The sequence below is a fragment of the Galeopterus variegatus genome, unplaced genomic scaffold, assembly GCF_000696425.1.
Source record: "Galeopterus variegatus unplaced genomic scaffold, G_variegatus-3.0.2 Scaffold142, whole genome shotgun sequence".
In the NCBI taxonomy this organism is placed as follows: domain Eukaryota; kingdom Metazoa; phylum Chordata; class Mammalia; order Dermoptera; family Cynocephalidae; genus Galeopterus; species Galeopterus variegatus.
In genome coordinates, this window is record NW_007726253.1 from 787,235 (window position 1) to 800,089 (window position 12,855).

Consider the following 12,855-nt stretch of genomic DNA (forward strand, 5'->3'; position numbering starts at 1 on the left):
AGGGGGGGGGGGGGGGGAGGGATTTCTAATATCAGCTAACTTTTCAGATATGGAAACTTGTTTCTACTACAGTTTCAAGTACTGCTTTTCATTTGTTCTAATTCTTCAGTAACATCTATTGTTACTGTCTTCCATTTTCATTAACTCCTTTATTCATTTTTCTTCATTCTGAGATTACTATTCAAGTCCAACTTCTACCATGCTGATTTGACATTTCCAAAGCACAGTTTCTCAACTACACCATGATACACTAGTGTATTCTGTCTATTATGGTATGTGCACAAGTAAATTGTTCCTAATAATAAAGTACCAAAGTTTTGAAACTCATTAATTTTTTTTATTAATTTTATCCTATTTTTTGTTAAATTACTTCACAAGTATTGCTATAACATCACTCCTACCTTACACCTGTGTGAGTCTCTCTTGATTATAAACATCACCCATTTTGTGTGTTCTGATGGATGAGAGATCACAAGCCACTCTTCTAAAAATGTTCTGCAACTTGAATTTTATACTGCTCCCCTCTAATTCTCTTGGGCCTGCCTTATTTGACAGAAGCAAAGCCCCTGTAATTTATTAAAAACAATTAGACACGTTTTCTAAATTCTGCTGTTTCTTAAAATACATCCATTCCACAAAAAAGGATTTTTCTTGTCGTCCTTCATACTTTGACTCCTTTTCTCCTGTATTATTTTTTTTCTTTTCTGAGTTCATACTTGAACAGAAAGCTGATTAGAACTGGTGTGAAAAGACAGTCAAAATTTCAGAACTTAAGCTCAAATTCCTCCCACTGAGTGAGACCTTCGCACTCTAAACCCTCCCATTCCTATAGATGGAACACATGTTGTTATGTAGCACACTAAACTCAGTGAGTGGTGAAACTTGATATTAAGCAAATGGTATGTACAACATGTAGTTATATGCCCACACAAACCCTCCAGGTCAAGTGGTGGGAATATAAGAGAGGAATTATTAAAAAAAATGGGAGGGAAAAAAAGGCACAGTCATTTGTGAACTGAGATGAATAATGATTGTGTAAAGTTATGCAATAAATGAACAGACCTTCAAATTTAAGAAAAATTTGTCAAAATCTCTTACAGTTTTTTTCTCTCTCTTGGCTGGAGGGGGCTGTTGCTGTGTAGGCACTATGATAGGTGCTGACGGGTACACTGGCTGACTTGGGTAAAAAGGCGTTCCTAAAGAATTAGAAAAAATGAAAAGAAGCATTCAGTTATTTTAGCAAACACTATAGGACTATCAATGGCACTGTGTTCTGAATAATGCATTAAAAAAAATGAAACAAAAATACAAACTAAGCATTCTTTTTCTAACCTTTTTTTTTTTTATTATTATGCATACTCATGAAGTACAAAGCCGACTGTCATCACCTGTGCCCAAGATGTGATGGTCAGATCAATAGTATCAGGATGCCCATTACCACAAATTGCGATTATTCCCCACCCCCAACCCAATTAATCATCAACTTCCCTCCCCCTCCCCCACACCCCCAATCCTAACCTCCTGCAACCCTAGGTATGCTCTCTTCCTCCACAAGTCCGACACACCCCTGTGGTCTTTCTTTCAAGCATTCTTCTTCATCTTTTCCCACTAGCTCTCTTCCAGCTACTAAAGTGCTGAAGAAATTATTCCCAAAACACGTAATGTCTTCAAACATTCATAAACATCGAATATGAAAACTAAGTACCCAACTCCTAGAGATTTACACAATCTAAAACACAAATCACGCTATACTGCTTTTTAAAAAATCTTATTCTGGGGATCCACAACCTCAACAGTAATTCTCTAACAAGGGTTTGTGTGAGTATGTTTGTGTGTGGGTTTGGTCAGGGGCAGGAGGGGAATATAACTGATCATCTTGGGGAGTGAGAATGATCTAATTCTTCTCCTTTCTTACAGAGAATCACTGCCATAGGGAGTTAGTATTAAGGCTTGGCAAATTTCTTAATGTTGGAGTAGAAAAAAGCTGAGAGCAAGCAGCCTAAAGATAAGTTCACATACTAAGCATCCAGGTTCCAAACTACATTGTCTACCATTCTAGAGCCCCACACCTTTGCTTGAGCTATAACTTACTCTTATCCCTTGAGTACACCAAACTCTTTGATTTTTTCTATACCTTTGGCTATACTGCCCATCTGCCTAAAATTACCTTCTTCCTCACACACCTACTACTCCCAATGAACTCCTTCTAACTTTTGAAACTTATCCTGGACATTTCAAAAGAGAGCCTACAGATTTGCTGATGAACTGGATGTTAATGTGAGAGAAAGAGGACTCAAGAGAAACTCTTAAGGTTTTTTTTTTTTTTGCCTCAGCAAGTTAAAGAATAGAGGTACTATTTCCTTAGATGAGAAAAACTGGAGGAATTTGGGGCACAAATATCAAGAATTCAATTTTTGGACATATAAAGTTTGAGATGCTTATTAGTCCTTTAAATGAAAATATCAAGTAGGCAGGAAGAACATAAATCTGGAGTCAGAAGACAAGTATGAGCTAGAGTTATCCATTGATTGGAATTAGTAGAATCACATTTAAACTATGTGACTAGATAACCCAGGAAGTGAGTACAGACAGAGAATAAGCCCAAGGATTCAATCCCGAAGTATTTCATGTTTGTTAGAGGTCACAGAAATGAGGAAAACCCAGACAAGGAGATGAAAAAGAAAACCAAGTGATATGGATTGAATTGTGTCCTCCAAGTTTTATGTACTGAAGCTTAATTCCCATTGTAACTGTTGAGGGTGGGAAATCCTATTATGGTAATTGAAAGGTGGGGCCTTAAGAGGTGATTAGATTCTGAGGACCATGCCTTAATGATTGGATTAACAATGGTGGTCGTGGGAGTGGTTCTGAGGGCTTTAACAGGGAGAGCATATAAGAGTCTCTCTCTTTCTCTGCTTCTGCCAACTCCTAATATGTTACCCTGTGTTGCTGAAGCCACCACCAAAGAACATCCTCACCAGACGTATTCCCTGGACTTGGACTTCCCAGCCCTAAAATTGTAAGTGATAAATTTAGTTTCCTTACAAATTACCCACTTCCAGGTATTTTGTTATAAGCAACAGAAATGGACTAATATGATAAGGCAATGGCTGAAGTGAAGAAAATTGTTCAGAAATGAGGGGAGTGCTTAACCAAGTCAAATGGTGCTCAGAGGTCAACTAAGATTTGTCAAAGTAGAAGTCACTCGTGACCTTGACAAAAGTTTTTTTTTTTTTGGGGGGGGGGGTGCAGTCTGGTTTGGTAAGTTCCACAGTGGAAGAGAAGAAAGAAAATGAAGACAGTAAGTATAGAAAACTCTTTTTCTTAAGAGTTTGTAAAAGGGAAGCAGACAAATATGGAATAAAAAAAAATTTTAATGTAGAAATAAAACATAATGCTCATATGCTGATGGGTCTAATCCAGTAGAGGAAGGGAAAAAAAGTGACAAATGCAGGGAAGAGAGAAGAGAGTCACTAGAGTAATAGTCTTAAATGGGTGCAGGATGGAATCTAGTGCACACGGAAAAGATTGGTCTTTGGTAGGTGCAAGGATAACTGATTCACAGTAAAAAGAAGGAAAGAATGAGTATGAAGGTAGTTAACGCAGGTAAAATCCTTGATGTTAAGTAAACAGTCAAATAACATCAGCTCTATTATCACTGTCACCATCAACATCCCTACCACTTTCACAATAATCTTGCAGTGGAAAATTCTTGGCAGCAGTACAATTTACACCAGACTCTGAAGATATCGATTAGGTTTGGAGAATCACATTTGAAAAAGATCTAAGCAGAGGACATGGCTAGGATTTCAACAAGTTCAATGTAAAAGACAAACCTTAACCATCCTCAAGCAGTGAGAAACTATTCTCAAAGCAAGGCTCAAATTAGCAAATCTATGCTATCTCTATGATGTATCCCTATGATGTCATTAGCTCCTAAAACTTAGAAAACAACCCCCTAAAAGTGGTTTCAAATGTTGCTAGACAACCAACATAATCTGCTCACCTTGCCATATTTTTCAAGCTAAGTGAAATAAGATCCAAAAGGTGAACCCTCTCTTTTTTAAAAAAAATCAGATTCTTCTAATGAAACATTTTAGAATCAACATGCTTAGGGAAGAGACTGGCATATCGCACACATCCAATAAACAGCTGCTGAAAAAAACCTGGCAGAATAGGATTATCTCAGTATAGTGAGATCAAACACAATTAGCAAAACATTAGGTCTTCCTCTCAATCATGGACCCAAACAGAAGAGAAAATCTGCCCGACCAAACAATAGTTTTCTTTCATCAACCAGTCAACTTCTCTTATATTTAGGGACATTTAAAAACATTTTTTTATTCCACTAAAAATATGAATAACTTCTGCATACCATTTATAAACTAGGCAAATTACAAAACATCTCTGCACCTCAGGTTTCCTATGCAATAAAGTAGGTTTGTCTAGATCAGGAGTCTGTCGACTACAAGATAAGGGAGCCAAATTTAGCCCATCACCATTTATTTTGTAAATAAAGTTTAATTAGAAGACACTATTTACAGTAGTTTATTGTCTAAAGCTGCTTTTACACTACAATGGCACAGCTGAGTCACTGCAACAGAGATCATAAAGCCTGCAAAGCCTGAAATGCTCACTATCTGGCCTGTTATGGAAAAAGTCTGTTGATCCCAGTTTGAGATCAGTGGTTCCCAAAACCCAGTCTATATACAAGGTATCGATGATGTTTTGCAAAATTTTTATGATAACAACCAGGAAATACACACATATATAATTTTACCAGCTTAAATTTTTATAAAGAATTGTTCTTATTTTGAAATTATTTCTGTCCTCTTTTTAAAAAATACCCTACCTATATGAAATTATACTGACAGTAAATGGCAGTTATCTTTAAAGGTCTTATTGGCAAAATTTAAAATGTAATAGTCCTGTGTGTTTCCTCCTTTATTTTTTTATTCATTTTTACTTGCTTATGATATTGAAAGATCTGGGAACCATTGGTGTAGACAATATTTAGATTTCTTCTCATTGGTAAAACCCCAAACATAAATATCAAACAACTGTACAATAAGATTCTGAAAAGCAGGGAGAATATCTTAACATCTGCATTTCATGAAATGCCTAGCACAATACAATGTCTTACACATTGCAGGTATTCTATAAAACATTCAAAACCTTAAATTTTCCATATAAACATAGTGGTTAAATATCTGGGTGATCACAGAAAAATCAGTTTATACCACAATACACCCAAAACAGTAATAATATCAGTATACAACCACATCACCAAATACAGAACTACCTCTCCAGGAGAACCCAACTGAATACAAGTTGGAATGCCAAAATTTACCACCTCTATATACCACACTGGGAATGACTCCCCGAGCTCTTAGCTGAATTAGATGCACAAGCCCCACAGACTCAAGAAAAGAGGATAAAGAAGGTGACAAGGAAGGGAAAAATCATATGGACTGAGAGAAAAGGGAGTATAGTGGTTTGAAGCAAGGGTGAATAGGTCCTTTTATTTTTATTATTATTATTATTATTTTTTGTCTTTTTCCGTGTCCGGCAACGGATCGCAACCCTCAGTGTCGCCCCCGTACTGGACCGGGACCGGCAATGGGATCGCAACCCTCGGTGTTGCTCCCGCGCCTCGCTCAGCCAGTGAGCGGGAACCGGTCTGTATGTGGGATCCGAACCCTCGGTGGGAGCGCCGCCGCACTTCCCAAGCGGCGCACTATCCAGTGCGCCACCGGGCCGGCCTTGAATAGGTCCTTTTACAACTGCAAACTCTCAATCTCTTTTTTTCTTTTACCAACATTACCACCACCATGAACCACACCCCCTTTGCCCCTAAACCTACATTTTCCATCTCAGGCCATCACCCCCTCTGGTTGGCCTGGAAATAATTTCAGTATCTATTAGGTATTTTTCTGATATAACAGGCATCAAGATGTTTAAGAAACACTGATAGGAGAATAACTGGAAAGTTTACATTGAGAAAATCCTATCATTAGTTATTTTTCCTCAAAACTGTAGTATCACTGTTAGAATTATACTTTACCAGCAGAATTCCATGATTTTGGTTACAGAACTTCAGTAAAGGTAAGAATATTCTTTGAGAATCATTATTCAAGAATTAAACTGAGTACAGAAATAAAATAGTAAAATGCTGAGGTAAACTGTAAAGCTAAAGATGTAGAGCTCAGTACTCTGAGAAAAGACTATTGAACTCACAAATTCCAGCAGTAGAGCAAAAAGGAACAAATCTCGGGATTCATTTCTTGCCAGTTCTGCCAGAGGACAGTCCTCTGCCCTAGAGCAGGTGACTCCTGAACCAGGACACAGAACTATAATCCTATCCCCACACCCGCTTCTAACCTGAACCCAAGATCAGGACAGGAGAGGTGGTAGAGGAAAGAGGAGGCATCTGGTTCAGGGGGAAATGAAAAAATGGGAGTGGAAATGCAAGAGAAGAGAAAATTCTAAGACAAGAAAAAGGAATGTTTATGGCTTTTAAACCATTATTAGACCAGACAGTTGCCCTAAGATGATACAGCTGAAGGACGTATAATTGATGGAAACTTTTAGACCAGAACTTTTACTTCTGATGAAAGCATATTAACCAGTGACTAACTTTAAAGTTAAAATATCTGCCCAAGTGATAAAAAAAAAAAATCAAACCTCCATTAATAGACAACTGGATACATAAATTATAACGCATTCAAAAAAATGAAATAAGGGCTGGCCAGTTAGCTCACTTTGGAGAATGTGGTGCTGTTAACACCAAGATCACAGGTTCAGATCCCCATAGTGGCCAGCTTGGCGGGGGGGAGAGGGGGGAACAATGACAAACAACTATGTAGCTTTTTTAAAAATAAGAGCAACTCCATAGTAAAGAAATAGAAAGATATCCATGAATATACTGTGAGATTTGGGGGGGGGGGGAGTTTTAGATATATAAATATTGCCCATTTGAGTTTAAAATTGTTAAATATAAATGGAAAAATATGTATCAAACTGTTAAATGTTATATCTTTAGGGGATGGGAAGAGAAACTGGCTATTTTAATTTTATGCATTCTGTATTATTTCAATTTTTATCACTAACTTGGTTACTTTCATAATGAAATAAATTATTTTAAGACCATTTTTCTAATATTAAGGAAACGAGGGAAGTAGTGTTTTAATCTGTGTGATAAAATGCCCACCCGATGGCTATTAAACCTGCAGAAGAATTTACTGGGAAAGAAAGAATATAATACCTGACATACAATTGCACCTCAACATATAGCTTTTTCATAAAAATAAACAAAAATGGTCTCTATCTGGTAGAAATAAAGCCAAAATGTTACAATATTATATATTCAAACCTCCAAATTATTTCTCTACTAGTAAACTCATCTATATTGTTTTTATATACACTGCAGCAGTAGGATTAAGACCAATAAAGAGGGCAGGCACGGACTTATAACAGGAATTTTAATGATGACTTTTCTGAGTCAAAAAGTGACTTACATAAATAAAGAGCAGACCAGAATTCAGTGAGTCACCTTTAAAAATGATTTTGTAAATTAGAAGGCACAATTGCATTCCCTTCGTAACATGGAAATGAAAAAAATTGTTAATTTTAGCATGTTTACTCTAACTGAAAATCTCATCATACAGTTTTTCTGTCAAAACAATTCTAGATAATAACAGCCAAAGCTAAAAATAATATGACTTGAATTTAAGTCTTCAGAATAAGAATCAATACAAAGGCACTAGAACTGTATGAAAACTGTGACTTAAGGCGAAGTTTAAAGGGGTACACAAGAACACATCAACAGCACTAGCAATATTCCGTCAAAAACTGGGTGACAGGCATATATTATATTTTAAAACTTACATATATGTAATATATTGTTCTAAAATATAAATACTTCACAGTAATAATCCACCTTAATAAAGCAGAGTTAAATAAACATACACACACACACACACACACACACACACACACGAGACAGTTAATGATGTCATAAAACACATCATTTTGAAATGGCAATTTCACAAGGCAACACGGACCCAAGTAACAGAAAGCTTTTACATTCTCTAACAGAAGTAAAGCCAGGTAACACTTGGCTGCTTTGCCTATGTCACCTCAAAACTGAAGAAAAACTTTCTTAGGCTATTCTAATACAAATCAATTCTGATGTAAAGGTTCTTAACTGAGTCACTAAAACCTGATTTAGGAAACTGGTTAATGGAAAGATTACCATCTTAAATTAGTTAAAATTTCAACATCTTTGCCTTGCTGTTAGTAGAAAAGATCAATACTTACTGAATCTTAGAGCTTAATTTTTCTAGTATCCACTAGTTTTATCACTTATAATTCACCTTCTATGGAATAAAACAAGTACAGCATGCACTAGAAATTTGCAGAATAAAATAAGTATTTTTCATTACTTCTTAGTTCAGTATCACGTGCACACACCAAGTACAGGCTTAGAATTTGTTTCTTAACATTAAATATACTTTTAACTTTTTGAGGTATATTCATTTGAACTAATCCTCAAAACTTCCCCATGACAAGATCTTATCACAATTTTGCAGATAAGTAATGACAGTTCACTGAGTTATATTCAGTCATCCCATGTATATTCATCCTCCAAGTGCTTGCCAGTCACTGCTCTAGGGGCTGGGGATATAGCAGTGAACAAAATAAATAAAAATCCCTGCCTTTGTGAATATTACACTCTAGTGGGAAAAACAGACATTAACAAAAATCTCTAAGATGTAAGAATGGTGGTAAATACTTGGAGAAAAAGAAACCATGGATGGGAGATAAGGTATATTAATGCCATCAGCAAAAATCCAGTAAAAATCTAGGTGAATTGGTAGCAGATGTCAGAATTCTGACATAGGAGCTCTTTCCAGCAGAATTACCAGCTCCTTCAGAAGTAAAATATTTCTATAATATTTTTTCCTTGTAAGCTACTCTCTAAAACGTAGAGTTTAAGACAGAACTATTTGTGACATTTTACCTAAAAATCCTTCCTATCACTAAACTTCATTGCCTAAAGTGACTCACCAAACAACACAATGAAATAAACACAAGAAACTAGCAGAAATTGCTTGATTTTTCCTACTTACCATAAGCACTGGGGAAGTCCCCAGGTCCTGGTCCAGGATAAAAAGGACCTGGCCCCGGCGGCTGAACTGGATACTGTTGTGGGGGCCCGACATAAGGAGGGCCACTGTGACGGTACTAGAAGAAAGTATAGACATCTATAAATAATATGTAGGTTACTAAAAATGAAGCTTACTAAAGAAAAATAAAGTTCTTTCTGTGTGAGAAAATCATTTAAATTAATGAAGCTGCTGGGTTAAACACATTTAGAATGCTTGCTAGCTATCAAGTTGTGATGAGGATAAAGAGAAAGGTGTGCCTCAAGAAAGCCACACAGCAAATCAGTGCACAGGCAGACATCAGCTCATTGTAAAATGATTTCAGGCTGGTAGCTTTCAATAACATTAAATGACATCACAGGAACAGCATAATTATTGAGTCTATTTTAGAGCAGTTGGCAGTGGGGAAGGGTTGGGGGAAAGCTAGGAGATAAAAACAATTTATCATCTAAGAAAATTTTAAGTAAAGAGATGTTGAAATATCTTTTTACAATATTATGGAAAATGACAAAAACCAATACCATCGCTCACCCTCCCTGCTCCCTCTGATGAAAACCTGGGTTAATTCCCATTCTATTGCTGGACAACCCAGGCATGAGAGATACTTTACCTGTGGTATACAGTACTGAGGACCCTGGGGCACTGGGTATGGCATGGGCAGATGGTTAACCATCATGATGTGCTGATTGGCCTGATACACTGCAGTGGGTGTCTGTGCACCAGGACGAATGGAAGGACTGCTGTTCGGGATGGTAGCTCTAGGAGGCTGTATTTGAGGCCTCTGGAAAAACTGGAAAGAGGAGAAAGAAAAATTTTTTTTACAAAGGGGAATATATAAATTGTAATATCTTGCGCTTTCTCTTTTTTTCCACTAATAAAAATCTCACGAACTTAAATTAGAAATACAACATACATGAAAGCAGAATTAAATTGCCTGTGACTGGGTTCACAAAAAATACTCCACATTAGGTCAAGTTTTCAACAATGTCATCACATGTTTAGAAAGAGTAGGACAGTCTCAACTTTTAATTTTTGAAATAAAAATTGAATTGTAATTATTAATTTTAAAATTTATAATAAAATATAACAAAAGGGTTAGGTGGTATCTCTCTAAAAGTTGTTCTGTTATAGAAAAGCATCAACTCTTTCATATAGAGTAGGTGGCTCATTAACAACTTATTAAAAATTAAATGTAGTCCCCTAAAAACTACTGCTCAAGTCATTTATAAAATATTTAGAAGAACAGGAAATCTCTCTGAACATAAAAATTTTCATCCCAGTCCATCAAGGTCTTCAAGCCAAATTAAAACCATCTATAGGGTTGTCATATGCTGAACTAAGCCTTCTTTTTCAAAAAGGTGGCACAAAACCCATAATAAACTGAACTCAATTTTGCTCTCTAGAACACTCTGCAATAAAAGTGGAGAATGTAGATAGGCCCAAGAATGGTCTAGAATGAGCAAAGCTCAAATCTCTCAAATGGCAACCAATACCTGTAGTTGTTTATGATTCTCACTGCAAACTTTAAAAGCCTCAAAACAATACACCAATAGTAAATTTCCAATAGTGAATCTATTTGTCAGCAAACAATCAATCTTACTGTAATAATAAGGGGACAGAGTATTAAAGAGGCCATGCAGAACCAGTAGTTTGTTACCTGGATGGGTCTGAATCCTCCCTTCAATTATGAAGCAAGAAAGCAGCAGGAAACAGAAAGAAAGCCAATGGAAAAGCTTACAGATCAGTAGGAAGGGGTAGGACATAGCATGCAGCTCAACAAAAATATCTTTCTATTTAGTAATAATAGGAGAAGAAAGAAGTCTAGAAAATCAGACCGATAATTCTCCACTGGAGAATTCAAGCACACATGGAATCAAAGAATCAAATCACATAATTGAAAATAAATAAATCCAGTGGCAAAAATCTTCTAAAAATAGCCACAAGTTCTAACGGCTTGAAAGGAAATGTCCGCTTTATGACACTAACACAGTTGGGACTACTGATTCCTGTGCTCTCGTGGACATCCATTATAGGATTTGGCATTATTTACTCCTCTATGATCTATTTTCCATCTTAAATGGAGTTGAGAATTAATAATAAATGTGTTATTTTGAAGTTTGCAAAAGTACTGAGAAATAACTACACTTCTCAATATATATTAGACACTTCATGACAGACACTTGCTCTTTTCAACTAATCAGACATATAAGAGGCCACTTATAGCTCTAAAATGGAGAACTATAATAATAATCTTAAAATGTGGTCTAGCTCCAAAACCTAGTGAATTATCTCACAATTCCAGATATGACTATTGCTACTGGTTCAAATAAAGCCAAGCTTTGACCTTTGGACCCACTCAGGTCCTACTCTGTCCTACTCGTAAGCATCAAGCTACCCACAGATGGAATAAGAAACTTTTCATTTTGGGCTGAAGTGGGAGATCTGGGATCTAGTGCCCAAGGCTCATCCCCATTCAGCCTTCATACCCCAGGGCGAAGAAAGCCCAAAAGAGACTAAGTCACAGAAAAGTAATAGAAAGCTACAGCAGGAGAATGGAGTGAATGGGGGAATCCAATGGGGGAGGCCACAGGGAGTAGGTGATGGAGATGAAAAGAAAGTACAAGAGGCAAAGTTGGTAACACAGAAACCTGGGCAGGGCCACAACTACAGCAACAGTCTTCTAGTTATCTCTGCTGACATAGTTTTGGTGACAGACACAACAATTTTTGTTGGCTACAAACAGGAATGCTGAAGCAGTAAACTTCCCATTACTGGACTGTATTTCTCTTAATTATGTAGCAGATACAATCTATTACACATCAAAGTATGTGAATTGTAAGCACATTTCAGGGATGAACTTAAGCATTTTTATAATGTAGGTAATACATCAGGAGCCACAAAAATGTTAGAGGTCAAGGAGAGGAGAGCCATTCATCTGCTCAACTTATTGAGCATTACTAGATGTCAGCAACAGTGGATAAAAAGATTAATACTTTTCCATCAACTCTAGAGGGCAGCCAAGACAAGGAGAGTATCAAATGGACACAGCTGATAATCTACTGTGGTCATATTACCAACAAATTGTGTCAAAGCACTCATACACTGTTTGAAGAGACATGGCATTACGGGGGTGGTGAGAGTAGAAGAGAAGAAACTAACCCATTAACTTATGCAGAGTAAGAAAAATAGACATGGGCATGGTTTTCCCACAATTTTAACAGTTCATATGTAAGGACTTTTCTTACCACTATTTTCCAACTGTTCTGATGGGACTTTTTAACCAGCCTGTTCAGAGTAACAGAGCTTACATCTTATTCAAGATGTCTTCTTTTTTATTTTTTTGTTTTTGACCGGTAAGGGGATTGCAACCCTTGGCACAGTGTTGTCTGCACCACGCTCAGCCAGTGAGCGCACCAGCCATCCCTATATAGGATCCGAACCCGCGGCCTCGGTGCTACCAGCGCCGCACTCTGCTGAGTGAGCCACAGAGCCGAACCTTATTCAAGATTTCTGAATAGTATAAAACTGTTTCCTTCACTGATTTTGCAACAAAAACAGTGTTTCCAATGTTATTCCTAATATTAACATAGAGCTGAGCCAGTAAAACACAAAATTATTTAGATAGGCACATCAAACAACAACAGTGAAGCTTTATATAGCACCACCCTAAGCACCTTAAGAGAGTAAA

The 12,855-nt window shown here is 36.8% G+C and overlaps 1 protein-coding gene across 3 annotated transcripts in view; it reads right to left on the reverse strand.

The window, feature by feature from the left end:
• The window catches only part of EIF4G3 (eukaryotic translation initiation factor 4 gamma, 3), a 196,929-nt gene that overhangs the window by 143,578 nt on the left and 40,496 nt on the right, over positions 1-12,855 (reverse strand). For all 3 annotated transcript variants that reach the window (XM_008590706.1, XM_008590701.1, XM_008590697.1), the window contains exons 5-8: positions 10,825-10,845; positions 9,778-9,957; positions 9,132-9,246; positions 1,099-1,196 (exon numbers count right to left, since the gene is read on the reverse strand). In XM_008590706.1, the coding sequence (XP_008588928.1) occupies positions 1,099-1,196; positions 9,132-9,246; positions 9,778-9,957; positions 10,825-10,845 (414 nt within the window). The remainder of the gene's footprint in view (positions 1-1,098; positions 1,197-9,131; positions 9,247-9,777; positions 9,958-10,824; positions 10,846-12,855) is intronic.